This window comes from Furipterus horrens, unplaced genomic scaffold (genome assembly GCF_987537825.1).
Source record: "Furipterus horrens unplaced genomic scaffold, mFurHor1.1.pri manual_scaffold_2, whole genome shotgun sequence".
NCBI classification, from domain to species: domain Eukaryota; kingdom Metazoa; phylum Chordata; class Mammalia; order Chiroptera; family Furipteridae; genus Furipterus; species Furipterus horrens.
In genome coordinates this window covers 22,397,649-22,411,030 of record NW_028327172.1, presented here as the reverse complement: position 1 = coordinate 22,411,030, position 13,382 = coordinate 22,397,649, and the positions used below count along the sequence as shown (strand labels likewise).

General features: G+C 45.3%; 1 protein-coding gene across 5 annotated transcripts in view; it reads right to left on the bottom strand.

Annotated features, from left to right (window-relative positions):
- Positions 1-556: 556 nt before the first annotated feature.
- The window catches only part of WT1 (WT1 transcription factor), a 47,678-nt gene continuing 34,852 nt past the window's right edge, over positions 557-13,382 (bottom strand). For 3 of the 5 annotated variants that reach the window (XM_090267591.1, XM_090267594.1, XM_090267596.1), the window contains 5 exons: positions 11,633-11,729; positions 8,534-8,684; positions 4,650-4,739; positions 3,959-4,051; positions 557-1,504 (listed from right to left, as the gene is read on the bottom strand). In XM_090267591.1, the coding sequence (XP_090123717.1) occupies positions 1,383-1,504; positions 3,959-4,051; positions 4,650-4,739; positions 8,534-8,684; positions 11,633-11,729 (553 nt within the window). In that variant the 3' untranslated portion in view covers positions 557-1,382. The remainder of the gene's footprint in view (positions 1,505-3,958; positions 4,052-4,649; positions 4,740-8,533; positions 8,685-11,632; positions 11,730-13,382) is intronic. The other 2 variants (XM_090267593.1, XM_090267595.1) reach the window with 1 other exon arrangement.

The following is a 13,382-nucleotide window of genomic DNA, read 5'->3' as shown; positions in this document are numbered from 1 at the left end:
AGTGGCCATCGATGTCAGCAGTATCTTCTTACCTATTTAAAAGAGGCTCAACTGTCCTCAAGATTTGAACTCAACACAGTTGATAGAATCTTGCCACTTTCCTTTTGAATAGACTTTAATTGAGAGTGGAGTGAAAAATGCGGGTTACATTTTTAGTGTTATCATCAATATGCTGTTAAGATCAACACCAAGACAGTGATGCATCTAACATTTATACATTTGCTAACATTAGTTATCAAAGAGCAAATCATTATCAGTTATATATATATATATATTTACACAATAATTTCAAGCAAGAGTAAATAATAAACTCCCTCCCTTAAAAAAACTGAAAAAAAAAAAAAAAATCACACACACCCCCAATTACCGTTAAACAATAGATTTCCTCACACTAGTAAGTATATTTTTTACACATATACTTGTAGACCAAAAGTTACTTAAGTTACTTAAGAAACAGTCTTATCGGAGGAGATCCTGGATCATCCCAATTGCTTTTAGAGTCGCTTTAATTTTTACAGCTTGAACCCACATAACCAGTGTGGCCTGTAAACTCTCAGGACTCTACGGACACCCCATATGATAAAAATGAATCCACTTCCTTTGTGTGAGGAGATATGTACATCTCTGAAGATACATATGACCACAACTCAAAACGTCAAGAATAAACACAAAACCAAAATCTCAGATCTTCAAGCACAGTTTCTTCAGAGCATTGGGCTAATGTTAACACTCAATTAACTAAACGGCAAGATTCTTTGAGATTTCTCTACAGAGGTACTGGTTAGTTCTGATTCTTTTCTCAGCTACTTGAAACACACGAGTTTTACAAGTTGCCTGGTGGCGAACGGCCTGCCTAACCTCTGGACTGTCGGGCAGGACTCACCCCAGGGCCTTGCTCTCTGATTTATTTCTTGCTGTTGGTGTTAGTAAATGGAAACCATGACAAAGTTTACATTAGCAGACACATCCACATGCCCTGGCCTATAAATATTCTATGATGGAAAATGGTACAACAACTCCATTCCCAGTGAAAATGAGCGTAAAAGAAGAAGAGGGTAGGGGCACATTATCAACAATGGCTCTTCTTACACTGGAAACTCCAGACCGAATGGCGACGGGCTTTTAAGGAGCCAGACACTGTCAGCCACGTCTCCAGGGCCTTGTGAGTCAACTACAAGTCGGCAAAGCCAGAGGCCACCTTCTCCAGGCAAAGCTGGTAGGATCCAGTAGTACACGCATCTTGTCTTGGAAGCTGGATGAAGAAGATGAACTGCCATTTCCTTCTTAGAGAGGTGAGTGGGGAGGAATTTTGAAGTCGGATTTGAAAGAAGTTCCCACACTGTCCTGCCTGGGACACAGAACTGTGTCTGGGTTTGGACCTCTCAGAGTGCCAGCTGGAGTTTGGTCATGTTTCTCTGGTGCATGTTGTGATGGCGGACTAATTCGTCTGACCGGGCAAACTTTTTCTGACAGCTGGGCCACCGACAGCTGAAGGGCTTTTCACCTGTGGACAGAATTGCCAGTCAGATTTGCAGTGACAAGGACGGGTGCAAGTTCAACTCTCCAAAGCCCAAGTTAAGTCATCACAAGGCACCCACTCCAGGCGCCCTCCAGTTCTGTCCCTCAGCTAACGCACCAGGCTCGCTTCACGGGCAGCTCTGAAAAGGCAGCACTGCTCAGGCTTACAGATTAAAATACCATTAAAAAATTATAAAATAATGTTTCGTCAAAAGACTTGGGTAATGGGAGACTATGAATGGAAATGTCTAGTTAATTCATATTTAATTATAGGGGGGGATTTGTTTCAACCTCTCCTATGAGACTGTTCTGTGAACTGTGTAAATGTTCTCCCTTTGCTGTCCACATTGGGACTTGAGGTTAAAGGGGCTACAAGGGTCTCCGGGCCATCACCCTGGATATCACTGACTAACCGCCATTCTGTAGTAGAGCTATGACTGCAACTTTACTATATCTGTATAGATATCCTCAACAGGCTGAATATTTTTAAACAAGTCACTGATACTAGCGTGCACGGTATTTATACCTTTTTCCCTAAAGTGTTACTCGGGGCATAATTCCTGTTACACAGAAAATTCTAGTTGAGGCATGGTATTGAGATTTTTAACAAGCTTGCCAAAAAAATGGAGGCTTCTCCATCTAAGGCACCCTCAGAAGTTCTTTTCTAGCTACATTCTGTAGAGGGACGATAATTAGCATTTATCAGGTGCCTTGTGCTGGGCATCACATACATGCACCTTGCCTCATGAACTCCTTGGAACAGTTCTGTAAGGGAAGCATCGCTATCCCTACTCTACCAATGAGGGTGGACACCTGGGGAGGGCAGACACGGGCAAGACTCAAATCCAGGTCAGCCTAATTTCAGAGCCCATGCACTTGGCTGGATCCCACCTCCTGGGCTTAACCATGATGGAAATACAGCTGTGACCTCATGCTAAGTACAAATGCCATAGAAGCCAATCCCCTGTACCACCTGGGGGATCTTCTTAGGATATCGCTGGTCCCACTGAGACTTTTCTGAGAACTACTGGTTAGGACAAGCACTGAGGAATGTCCCAGGGGAGGTGCTATCCCAGGGTCAGAACTGGGGGGCGAGGGGGCAATCAAGTATAGCATTAAACCCTCTGCTTGTAACACATGTCACTTTACGCATATGCAGATATGCACAGGGTAGGGGGCCAGAGTACAAAGAATGGAAAGTCTTTCCCCCAAAATTAGGAGCTCAGGACTAAGGCAAAGAAGCGACACCATAGCACCTGAGTAGGGCCAACGAGATGCCCACCCTACCGGCTCTGGGGCACAGGGGCCTTGACTCTGTCTATCAGTGCGACTTGTCTGGGTTGAGAATTGGGTGCTCATGACACCCTGCCTCCTTTCACCTCCCACCGCTGTTCCTCTGCTCTTCCTGATGTGGCTGCAGTCCCCTGGCTCCTGCCTCCAGCGGTGCCGACAACGCTGTGTCCATAGCCAAGCCTGTCTGTCTTCATCGTCCTCAGCCTATCAATGCTATACAGCTCTGCTGACTGCGGCTGTCTTCTTGATTCTCTTTCCTCCCTGGGCTGTGAAGTGAACCCCAAACCCCAACACCTCTCTCCAACAAAGGAGGCAGTAGGATACGGTGGGCTGGGAGCTGATAAAACTGGGTTTGCTACAGACTAGCTTTGGGACTTTACCTAAATCACTTAATCACTATGTGCCTCAGTCCCCTCATCTGTAAAATGGGGATAAAACATGCCTGCCACACTCTTCTTCCAAGATTGTTGTGAAGATAAAATAAGATAACCTAGGCATTGGCCCTCCTTCCGAAGCTACAAAACACACAACAAAGACGGTGCTATTTTCATTATGAATCACACCAGCCTTAGGGAGAAGCAAAAACCTTAAATGCCCTATTCCCCACCGCCTCTACATTAGTATAAAGGAAATAATATCCACACGCTGACCCGAGTCTTGCAGAAACCATGACAACTTCTGGGGCATTAACTTTTAGCAGAGAAAGGATTCAGATCTCTGAAAATAGTGTGGTGAAACGTGAACTTTCAGGAGAATAAATGTTTAGCTTGCTAGATTTGGGCTTGTTAGAATTCCTGCCATTCTTCTGTAAGGTCGAGTATCAAATCAAGCTGAGTGATAAAAATATGATGTAACAAATTGGGAACAGGAGGGACCTAACTTATCTCTTCATTTTTATTCTGGACACTCATAAAAAGAGTTCTTTTCACGTCTCTCTTCTGCTGCTCTGTATCCACCCCCATTCCTTCTTAAACAATGTTATTATTTAAAGATAGCCATACACTGTTCTTTCTCTTATCTGAGTCTACACCTGTTCAGAAGCCTTTTACATGAGTCTTTTCCAATCTCCCTCATCATAAACAACTTCATTCAACAGTAGTTATAAAAAAAAAAAAAGAAAAATAAATGTGAAGAAAAGTTTACGCACTTGTTTTACCTGTATGAGTCCTGGTGTGGGTCTTCAGGTGGTCGGACCGGGAGAACTTTCGCTGACAAGTTTTACACTGGAATGGTTTCACACCTAAACGGACAGAGAAGGTCTAGCCGCAGCCCTAAAGATGTGGGGGCATAACGAGGCCCACGAGGCCCGCTTCCCAGCAGCCGGAGGAGCCAGGCATTTCCAGCCATGCCTGCAACATCTGCCTCACCCTCAGATTTCCCCCGGGCCCAGCGTGACCCACCCAGTGCCGCGCATAACCCCTGAAGACCCATTTCTGGTCTTGGAAACAATTATTCCTCAACCACAGATGTCTAGCTTCTGACCAAGGTCTCAGCTGTGTCCAAGACTAGAAAAGAGAATCACACGCTACAAATGGAATTCTGATCTCCACCACCCATGGTCTTTACTGATGCTCAGTGTATCAGCAGCAAGTTGCTAGTGGGATCTCACCGTTCCGTGGTTTGCATGATAAATATGGGATGCTTCTTTTCCTTTCTTTCTTTTTTTTTTTTTTTTTAAGAAAAGGAAAATTCCCAGAGATCAGGAAAAAAAATAATAATTGGAAAAAATGGAACAAATTGTTGACCCTTTCACATCCATATTAACAACAAAGACAATCACAAAAGCAGCTGTAACCCAAGGGAACACACTGCCAGCAAGGAGAAGTGGACCTACAAACCTGTGTGTCTCCTTTGGTGTCTTTTGAGCTGGTCTGAACGAGAAAACCTTCGCTCACAGTCCTTGAAGTCACACTGGTATGGTTTCTCACCTTGGGGGAAGACACATACTCCATTTGAAAATGATACTGGAAGTGGAGAGACCTCATTAAAGGCAGCCTCTCCTCTGGAGGCTGAAGGGATTCCAAAACGCCTGAGACACTTCAGTGGAGCATGATAGGGTGGACTTTCCAAGTGTGGTGTGTGGTTAAAGGCCTGCCTGTTCATAGGCTTGCGGTTAGGTTAGGGGAATGAGGATGGGCCCTTACCTCCCAGTTAGAAGTGAACGGAAACTCAGGTTCTGGAGTCTGACATTAGGGTCACATCCAGCTCTGCCACTTTAAGTGCTGGGTGAGGTGTAGTTTCCTTATTGTGAAACGAAGCCAATGATCTGAGAACTTCCAAGAATTTATAAACTGATTAAACCAGACCCTCCACATCAAGGGCTTCACCTGGTACCTAGCACAGAAGCAATACTCAAAAATCACTGGCAGAGAATATTTAGATAAATAATAAACCAAAGAAGTCTTAACTCTTAGACTGAGTCTGACGCAGAATTCTAAGATGGATGTGCCTTGGAGCCGGCCCCATGAAATAACTGTTTTATACTTTATGGCCTAAAGATTTGGTCTTCTCTGCTACTGACTTCTCAGCTCCGTGGTTGTGAGATGCTTAAGTTAAACTAGGGGTCAAAACGTTCAGAAAGTTTTTGCTATGCCTTTATCAGAGAAGTCAGTAGTGGGATTACACAACCTCCTGTGTCAGAAGGCAGAAGCCCCACCCTGTCCTCACTTGAGAAAGTTCAGCCGAAGACTGGGAACTGAGCCCCAGCAGTGCACTAAGTGACCTCGGGCCTTTCCACCTTCTGATGAGAATTCTGAGTCACCAGCATTCTGGGATGGAGAGCAAGCTGTCCCGGACTCACTAGGGTCTTTCCATTGCAGGGCCATCCCTAGTTACCTTTCCAGCCACAGAGCCTCCTCTATTTCCCAGACTAAGCTGTATTCCTGCTACACCAGAGCCCACCGTTCCCAAAACCTGCCTCGCTCACACTTTGCTCACACTAAATGCCCTTATTCACTATCTCCACCTTCCTACCCAGCAAAAAGTCTGCTATAGGTTCCTCACAAATGCCTGATCCTCCGCAATACCTTCCTGGAAGCTTCGTGTTCAGATTGAAAGCCTTCCCTTCCCTCATTATAGAATTTATTACAGGACGTCTGGTGTGGTGGGCTGTGTCCAGATCAACCTTCTTCCTTGGGCTGGAAAATCCAAGGTCAGGGGCCTCTCCTTAATTTGCTGCTTGTAACCAGCTCAGTGACTTAGGCTTCACCTCTACAACCTGGAGAGAACAATGTCGCTACTCGGTTTCTGCTTCTGCTCCTGCTTCCCTTCCTCTGCCCAATCTTATCAACCCTGATGGTCAGCCCAAGCCCTTCCCTCTTCAAGAAACCTTCTTGACCCTAGATCAGCTTGATACTCTCTGAACAATTCTTCCCAACTCCTCCAGCCTCTGGTTTAGTACGTTATCATTTCCTCTCTTAGTCCCTTTTCATTTGCGTGTATCTGAGCTCCAAAGCAGACCATTAGCTCTTTGAGAAGGGCTTGTGACTTGGGAAAGAAAAGGTATGAGTTTATTTTATTTTTAAATCTACATTTTATTTTATTTATCTGTTTTTAGAGAGAGAGGAAAGGAGAAAGAGAAGGAGAGAAACATCACTGTGCAGTTGCCTCTCATGCACCCCCAACGGGGGACCTGACATGCAACCTAGTCATGTGCCCTGACTGGGAATTGAACCAGCGACACTTGGTTTGCAGGCTGACACTCAATCCACTGAGCCACAGCAGTCAGGGCTGAAAAGGTACGAGTTTAAGTCCTGCTTCTGCTGTACCCTATTCACTTGATAATTATTTTATGTGTGACAATTAAATGATATAATGTATGTAGAGAGACTGGCACATAGAAAGTGTTTAATATAAAATTACTTAGTAGTCTGCACTATTATTATAAATAATAATACCAGCTTGCCCTACTCATCTTCTGTAAGAAAGAGCTTCTTAAACGCTCAGTAGGTCTGGTAGTCTTGGCTGTCTTGTCTACTGTCTTCCCGTCACACAGCCATGTAACCTTCCTTGTTTTCTAAGTGTCTCTTTTTTTTTAAGTATATTTTATTGATTATGTTGTTACAGTAGTCCCAGTTTCTTTTCTCTTTGCTCTGCTCTGCCCAGTACCCCCTTCCCTCCAGCAATCTCACCCCCTTAGTTCATGTCCATAGGTCATGCATATAAGTTCTTTGGCTTCACCCTTTCCTATATTATTCTTAATATCCCCCTGTCTATTTTGTACCAAACAATTATGCTTCGTAATCCCTGTACCATTTCCCCATTTCTCCTCCTTCCCCCTCCCAGCTGATAACCCTCAAAAAGATCTCCATACCTATGATTCTGTTCCTATTGTGGTTTGCTTAGTTGGATTTTGTTTTTATTTTTTAGATTCAGTTGTTGATAGTTGTGAGTTTGTTGTCTTTTTTTCTAAGTGTCTCTTTCCATTAAAAGTTTCTACAACTACATTTGTCTTCAATGCATTCCCTCACATTTTTCCAGGCAGAATTTTACTTTAGCATTTCTCTTATAAACTTACTGTTTACTTCCCGGGTGATCCCATTTAGGGAGATATGTAAAAATAGAACATGCCACCAGTTCTCTCATCTTTAGCCTCAAACCAAGTGGTACAAAGTCAGGTTTATGCCAGAATTCATCCTCCAGATGCAATGACTTAGCCAAATATAACGGTCTAGAGATCTGAATGCAGATCACTCTCTTCCCCTCCTTCCCCAAAGCAGAGTCAGCAGTAACAACAATATAATAATGGTGAGCATCACAATACAGCGGTCCTTCCGTTGTGAAAGGAATGGCCCCAGCTGCCCTGTGAGAAAGCCTGCACTTCCCACTGTTTCCCTGTAAGGGATACCCCACCTCACTCCCGTCCAGTGCCCATAGGCCAAGGGCAAACATTTGTGAAATGGCTGTTCACATTCAAGGTGGCCAAGAACCAGACAAGGCCAATCCTCTTCCCCTGACCTGTGGGAAAATCCACATCATCAAAAAGTCATCATCTTTTAAAAAAATACTAAAAACAAAAATTAAACCTGCAATCCATTTTCCCATTCTCATTTGGTTGGTTATTACTAACCCAAGTAGTTAAGTTTTTCTTTGGACTACGTCTTCCTAATCTTAGCATACCTTGCCCATCAAGCTCTCAAAATCGTCCGATTACCAAACTCTCATGCTAGCACCTCTCTCTTAAGAGACGCTAATAGTATTTGAATAGTAACGCTATCATTTATTCAGACCTATTGTCATAGGGTACTGCACTAGGTGCTTCATAACTCTAACTCCTTTAATTCAACTTAATGTTAAATTTTAATCTTGTCTTAGTAATTGTATAAGGTAGGCATTATCATCTCCATTTTTCTCATTGAGTAAATGAAGTTCAATAACTAATTTAACTAGAAAAAGTTAAATAACTTGCTCTCGGTCTCAGGACTCAGTGATGAAGCCAGAATGCAAACACAAGGCTCTTTAATTCTGTGCAATTCTCCTCCCACCACTCTGCTCTGCTCTTCCTGAAGACAGTTTACTGACTTGTTTATTAAACGGTGGACAATCGGGATGCAAAATGGCCCCGCAGCCTTTTCCATCACCTACGCCAGACCTTTCAAAGTAATGCCTGCTTTCAGCATCAGGAATCCCTGTGTCCTCAGCAGTGTGAGGTCAGGAGCCAGAGCCTCGGAACCACCCCTGCCCACAGGCCACCTCACCAAGGCAGCACAGTGGGCACACTCACCGGTGTGCTTCCGGCTGTGCATCTGTAAGTGGGACAGCTTAAAATATCTCTTATTGCAGCCCGGGTAAGCACACATGAAGGGGCGTTTCTCACTGGTCTCAGATGCTGACCGGACAAGAGTCGGGGCTACTCCAGGCACACGCCTCACGTCCTGCAAGCAGAGTGTAAGAGAAATGGAGGCTTTAAGCCACATGTGAACATGCACATCAGTCCAAGGGAAAGTGAGCATTGGCATATACCCAGGGAAGGGATGGCAGATATGAAGCCTGAAAGCATCCCCTCCACACACCAGAGGCCCACAGCAGACATCACTAATGGATGGCAGATCAGGACCCTCTACAATGCAGTGCTCTAACCTCATCACTACTGATCAGCCAGAACCAGTACTTAAAGTCTGTTGGGGTTGCTGATCCAGAGTGTTTGGGAAGGAAATGCTGGTGACCGGAAGAGCTTCCAATCCATCCTGTCTCTCAGCTTCTGCACTCAATGCAGTGAGGTCTGAAGTCCCAAGTCCCAAGTTCTACTACATTCCCTCCCACTCAGACACCTGGCCACATGACCGGGGAGCCAATCGGCAGTGGGTGGGGAAGTCCTTATTAGAGAAACATGCAGGATACTAGATGAACCCCAAACTAACCAGACCTTTCATGTGTGAGTAAAGAAGGAGCCACGAGATTTGAAGTTTCTGCCTGTGAAGAGGAGCTGAATGCACCAGAGGGTCCCGTTGCCAGTGCAATCCTTTAACAGAGGCACCAGAAAACACTGGGTCTGCTTTCCATGGACTGTACACATCCTTTACAGGGCATTGTGTTGATCCCCTTTACCTTGTGAGGGTGAGTACCTATACAGTCAGTCCTTCGTGACAAAGAGCTAGGGAAAAATGATGAGGCAAGCTCCCCTTCCTGCTCTCAGGGTCAGTCAGACAGACAGGAGCATTGCAAGTGCCAGAGGGACAGCTGAACCCTCCCGTTCTCTTATAGATGAGCAAGTCGGGGCCCAAGAGCACACCCGTGTTTTCAGATCTGGAAAGACTTCTGAACTTCACCCTTTCTCTGCCCTGTGCGCTTTCCACCCTGCCCCCACGCCTATCTTCTACTTTTTATTTCACACTGCCCTGCACGGTGAGGTCTTCTGTTTAGAAGAAAAAGTAGTGTAGTAGCATGCAACTTGGTTGTTGACAGGCTATAGTGTCTCAAGGCAAATGGTGACATAGTTTTAAATGGTGAGCCGGCTGTGTTTGGTGTACTCCAGGAGAAAACCAGCAGGCTGGAGCCAATCAGAGGCCGTGACAGTGAGGCTGACAAACCAGGCTTGGTGGACAGGAAGGCAAAAGGAGCTTTTCTCATTTCCTGCAACTCATCCTAGATGCAACGCACACGGCAACAGGATACAAAATTGAGTCCTCCGTGGTCCTGATGGAGGATTCTGATGGTATTTGTTGGAAGAGAGACTGGATGACTTTGTCTGTACTTCCATCAGATTTCAGTATTTTTGTAACCCTTGCCTTCATTCCCACCATAGGATGAGGGAACGCACTGTTCTATCACCAAGGCACTTCTGGAAACATGAATCAGAACACCTCAGAGCCACTCGCCCCACACATCACATGGGGACCTGACCCACACAACACAACTGATTTCTAAGGTACTGACCAGTCTGGGGAAAGTATCACCGCTGCTACTCGTGTTGTAGCCACTGAGTCACATGCAAAAGTCACAAATGCAAATCCTTGGAAACTGCGTGTGGTTCTGACCTCCAAAAGCTCTGCGGAGGTGACCTTCACTGAGTTTCCCCAATTTTGTAAAAGGTTTACCTTTTTACTTCGCTTTCTTCACTCTTGTTGGAGCCTCCCTCCTCCCCCACAATGTTCATAGCCTTCTGTCTCCCGATGAGGCAGTATAACATGGCAGTTAAAACTGGGGTTTCTGGAGTCAGACAAGACGTGTTATAATCTCTGCTCCACCTCTTACTAGCTATGCGGTTTTCAACAGTCACTTGTCTTCTCCAGACTTCAGTTTCTTTACCTATAAAATAGAGCTAATAATAGTACCTACCTCATAAAGTTGTGCTCAGGATTAAATGGGCGGAAAAGTCATTGTACAGACATGGAAGAAGCTTAAATGCATATTACTAAGTGAAAGGAGCCACCTGAAAAGGCTCTACACTGTGTGATTCCAACTACATGACACTCTGGAAACAGGCAAAACCATGAGACAATAGCTCACTGGTTGGGTGGCAGGGGAAGAAGAGAGGGGAAGGGATGAACTGGCGCAGCACAGGGCACTTTTAGGCAGTGAAGCTATTCTGTATGATATTCCAATGATAGATACAAGACGTTTTGCATTTAACAAAACCCAGAGAACTACACAACACAAAAAGTAAACCCTAACATGAACTATGGACTTTAGTTAACAATAATGTGTCACTACTGGCTCATCCGTTGTAACAAACGCCCATACCAAAACAAGATGTTAATAATAGGGAAGACAATGTGTGTGTGTGTGTTGGGGGGGGGGGGATATGGGAACTCCCTTTACTTTCTGCATAATTTTTCCTTAAACCCAACATTGCTATAAAAAAAAAGGTCTATTTTTTTTTTTAAAGTCCACGTCTAAAACTTAGCACAATGCCCGGAACACAGAAAGGGTCCATCATAGGAGGTGTTACTATTCATGTTAGTGTTATTATTAGCAACACTTGGCAAGATAAAGTCTACCTTGGGCGCTTTACAATGCAGACTAAGTCTTCTTAGAAGTCAAAGGCAAGTCATTAATTTAAGCTCATTTAGCCCCAAATATAAGAGCCATGCAGCCCACCATGGAGAACATGAATTAAACCACGAAAACAGAAAGGATGAGATTCTGCAGGAAGCATCTTGGCCTGAGCCAGGGAGGCAGCCCCATTCACACTGGCCTCTGGACAGGAGGAGGCTGCCCTACCCTCCCACCCCCGTGGAAAAGAAGGGGTCCCTACTGTCACAGGAGCATACAATTAGGAACAGACTTGCTGGGGTCAAATGGCCATCAGCAAGAAAGTGAGAGTGTTGCGGAGGGAAAGAGGCCGTGAAGTCCACTTCCAGCCGGGACCCTGCATACTCACCTGAATGCCCCTGAAGACGCCATGGGTGTGTATTCTGTACTGGGCACCACAGAGGATGGGCGTGGTGTGGTTATCACTCTCATACCCCGCTCCGTGGCTGTAAACACGAAGAAGAGAGAACAAGGCTCAGGTGGGTCCACAGGCGCCATTTGAAAATGCACATCTGCAGCAGAAAGAATGTTTTCAAAAGCTCACAGGACAAAGCTGGTTTTTGCCTCCCTCCATTGGGGCTACTTTGGAAGCAGGGTTTTGTGAAGGGCGGGGCTGCTCAGTCCTGGCATCGCCACCACGCAGTGCTCCTTCTGGCTCAGACACCCGCAGACACTCTGCACCGTCTGGGTCTATGAGTCTCTCAGACAAGCCGGGAGAAGTCACAGTGGCAGGAGTTCATCCCCAGCAAGTTGTTTACCATCTAGATGGCAGGGCTGACAGCTGCAAATATCTCAGGAATGAGCCGATGCCTCAAGGTCACATCAAGTGCAGTGGATGTTTGTCAGCACCTCATGACTCGGTTTTTACCAGAGAGCACCAAGAAAGTGAGGACACAAGAAGAGATGTCACATCCTCCAAAGTGGGGGCTACACATCTGGGGCCCTCCCCCACTCAACCTACAGATCAGCTTTCCGGATCGGCTTAACTCTTTGCAGTCAGCCAGTGCCAAAGGTGGACGCTGGAAAACCTTCCTTCAACATTAGACTGACTGGGTCCCCTAGTCAATGCTCAGGTTAACGTTGGACTACAGGTGAGAGCCGAGGGGTGTGGAATGCAGGAAAGAACCACTCGGAAGGGGCGCATGCTCTGCTCTACAAGTACTCTCTCCTTCGGGAAAAAGCTCGTCTCTGTTCTGCAGTTATCATTTTACTTCCAAATGAAGCAGAATAAGGGTTCTTATCCACTTGGGTGGCACATGATAATCGCATCTAGAATCCCCATGGAGAGCCTTTAGGAAATCCCTCTGTGAAATGGCACAGCTGCTTTGGAAAATGCCTGGCAGTTCCTCAAAAGGTTAGACGTGAAGTTACCGTAGGACCCAGCAGTTCCAATTCTAGGTGTATTCCCAGAAGAAATTATGAATCATATGTTTACACAAAAACTTGTGCACGTTGTTGATAAGCAGCATTTATTCCTCCTAGTCAAAAAGTGGAATCAACCCAAATGTCCATCAGCTGATGAGTGGGTAAACAGACTATAGTATATTCATGCCATGGAATATTAGTTGGCAATAAAAAGGGATGAAATACTGATGCATGATACTGTGGACAAACCTTGAAAACATTATACTAAGTGAAAGAGGTCAGTCAAAAAGAAACCCCTATTGTATGATGCCTTATATACAAAATGTCCAGAAGAGTCATAATTATAGAGACAAAAAGTAGATTAATGGTTGGCTGCCTAGGGCCGGGGAAGCTGGAGAGATATGGAGAGTGACCACTCAAAATGTTCTAAAACTGTCATAACAGTCATACAACTCTGATCATACTAAAACTATTGAATTGCATACTGCAAATGAGTGAACCGCAAGCTATATGAAACTTGTAATGCTGCTTTTAAGAAATTACCCCTGGGAAGCAGGGTCCACACACTGGCCTTTTTTTTAAACCTCCAGGTGCAATTAACTGGCTGTCAGGGCTGAGAACCTCCACCCTCTGACTGTTTACTCTAGAGATTCCAGGGGTCCTGGTGCAGGAGGCAGGTAGCTGAGCTGAAGAGCCCGCTCCATCTGAAGGTGTGGGGAAAAGCCTCGGGCTGG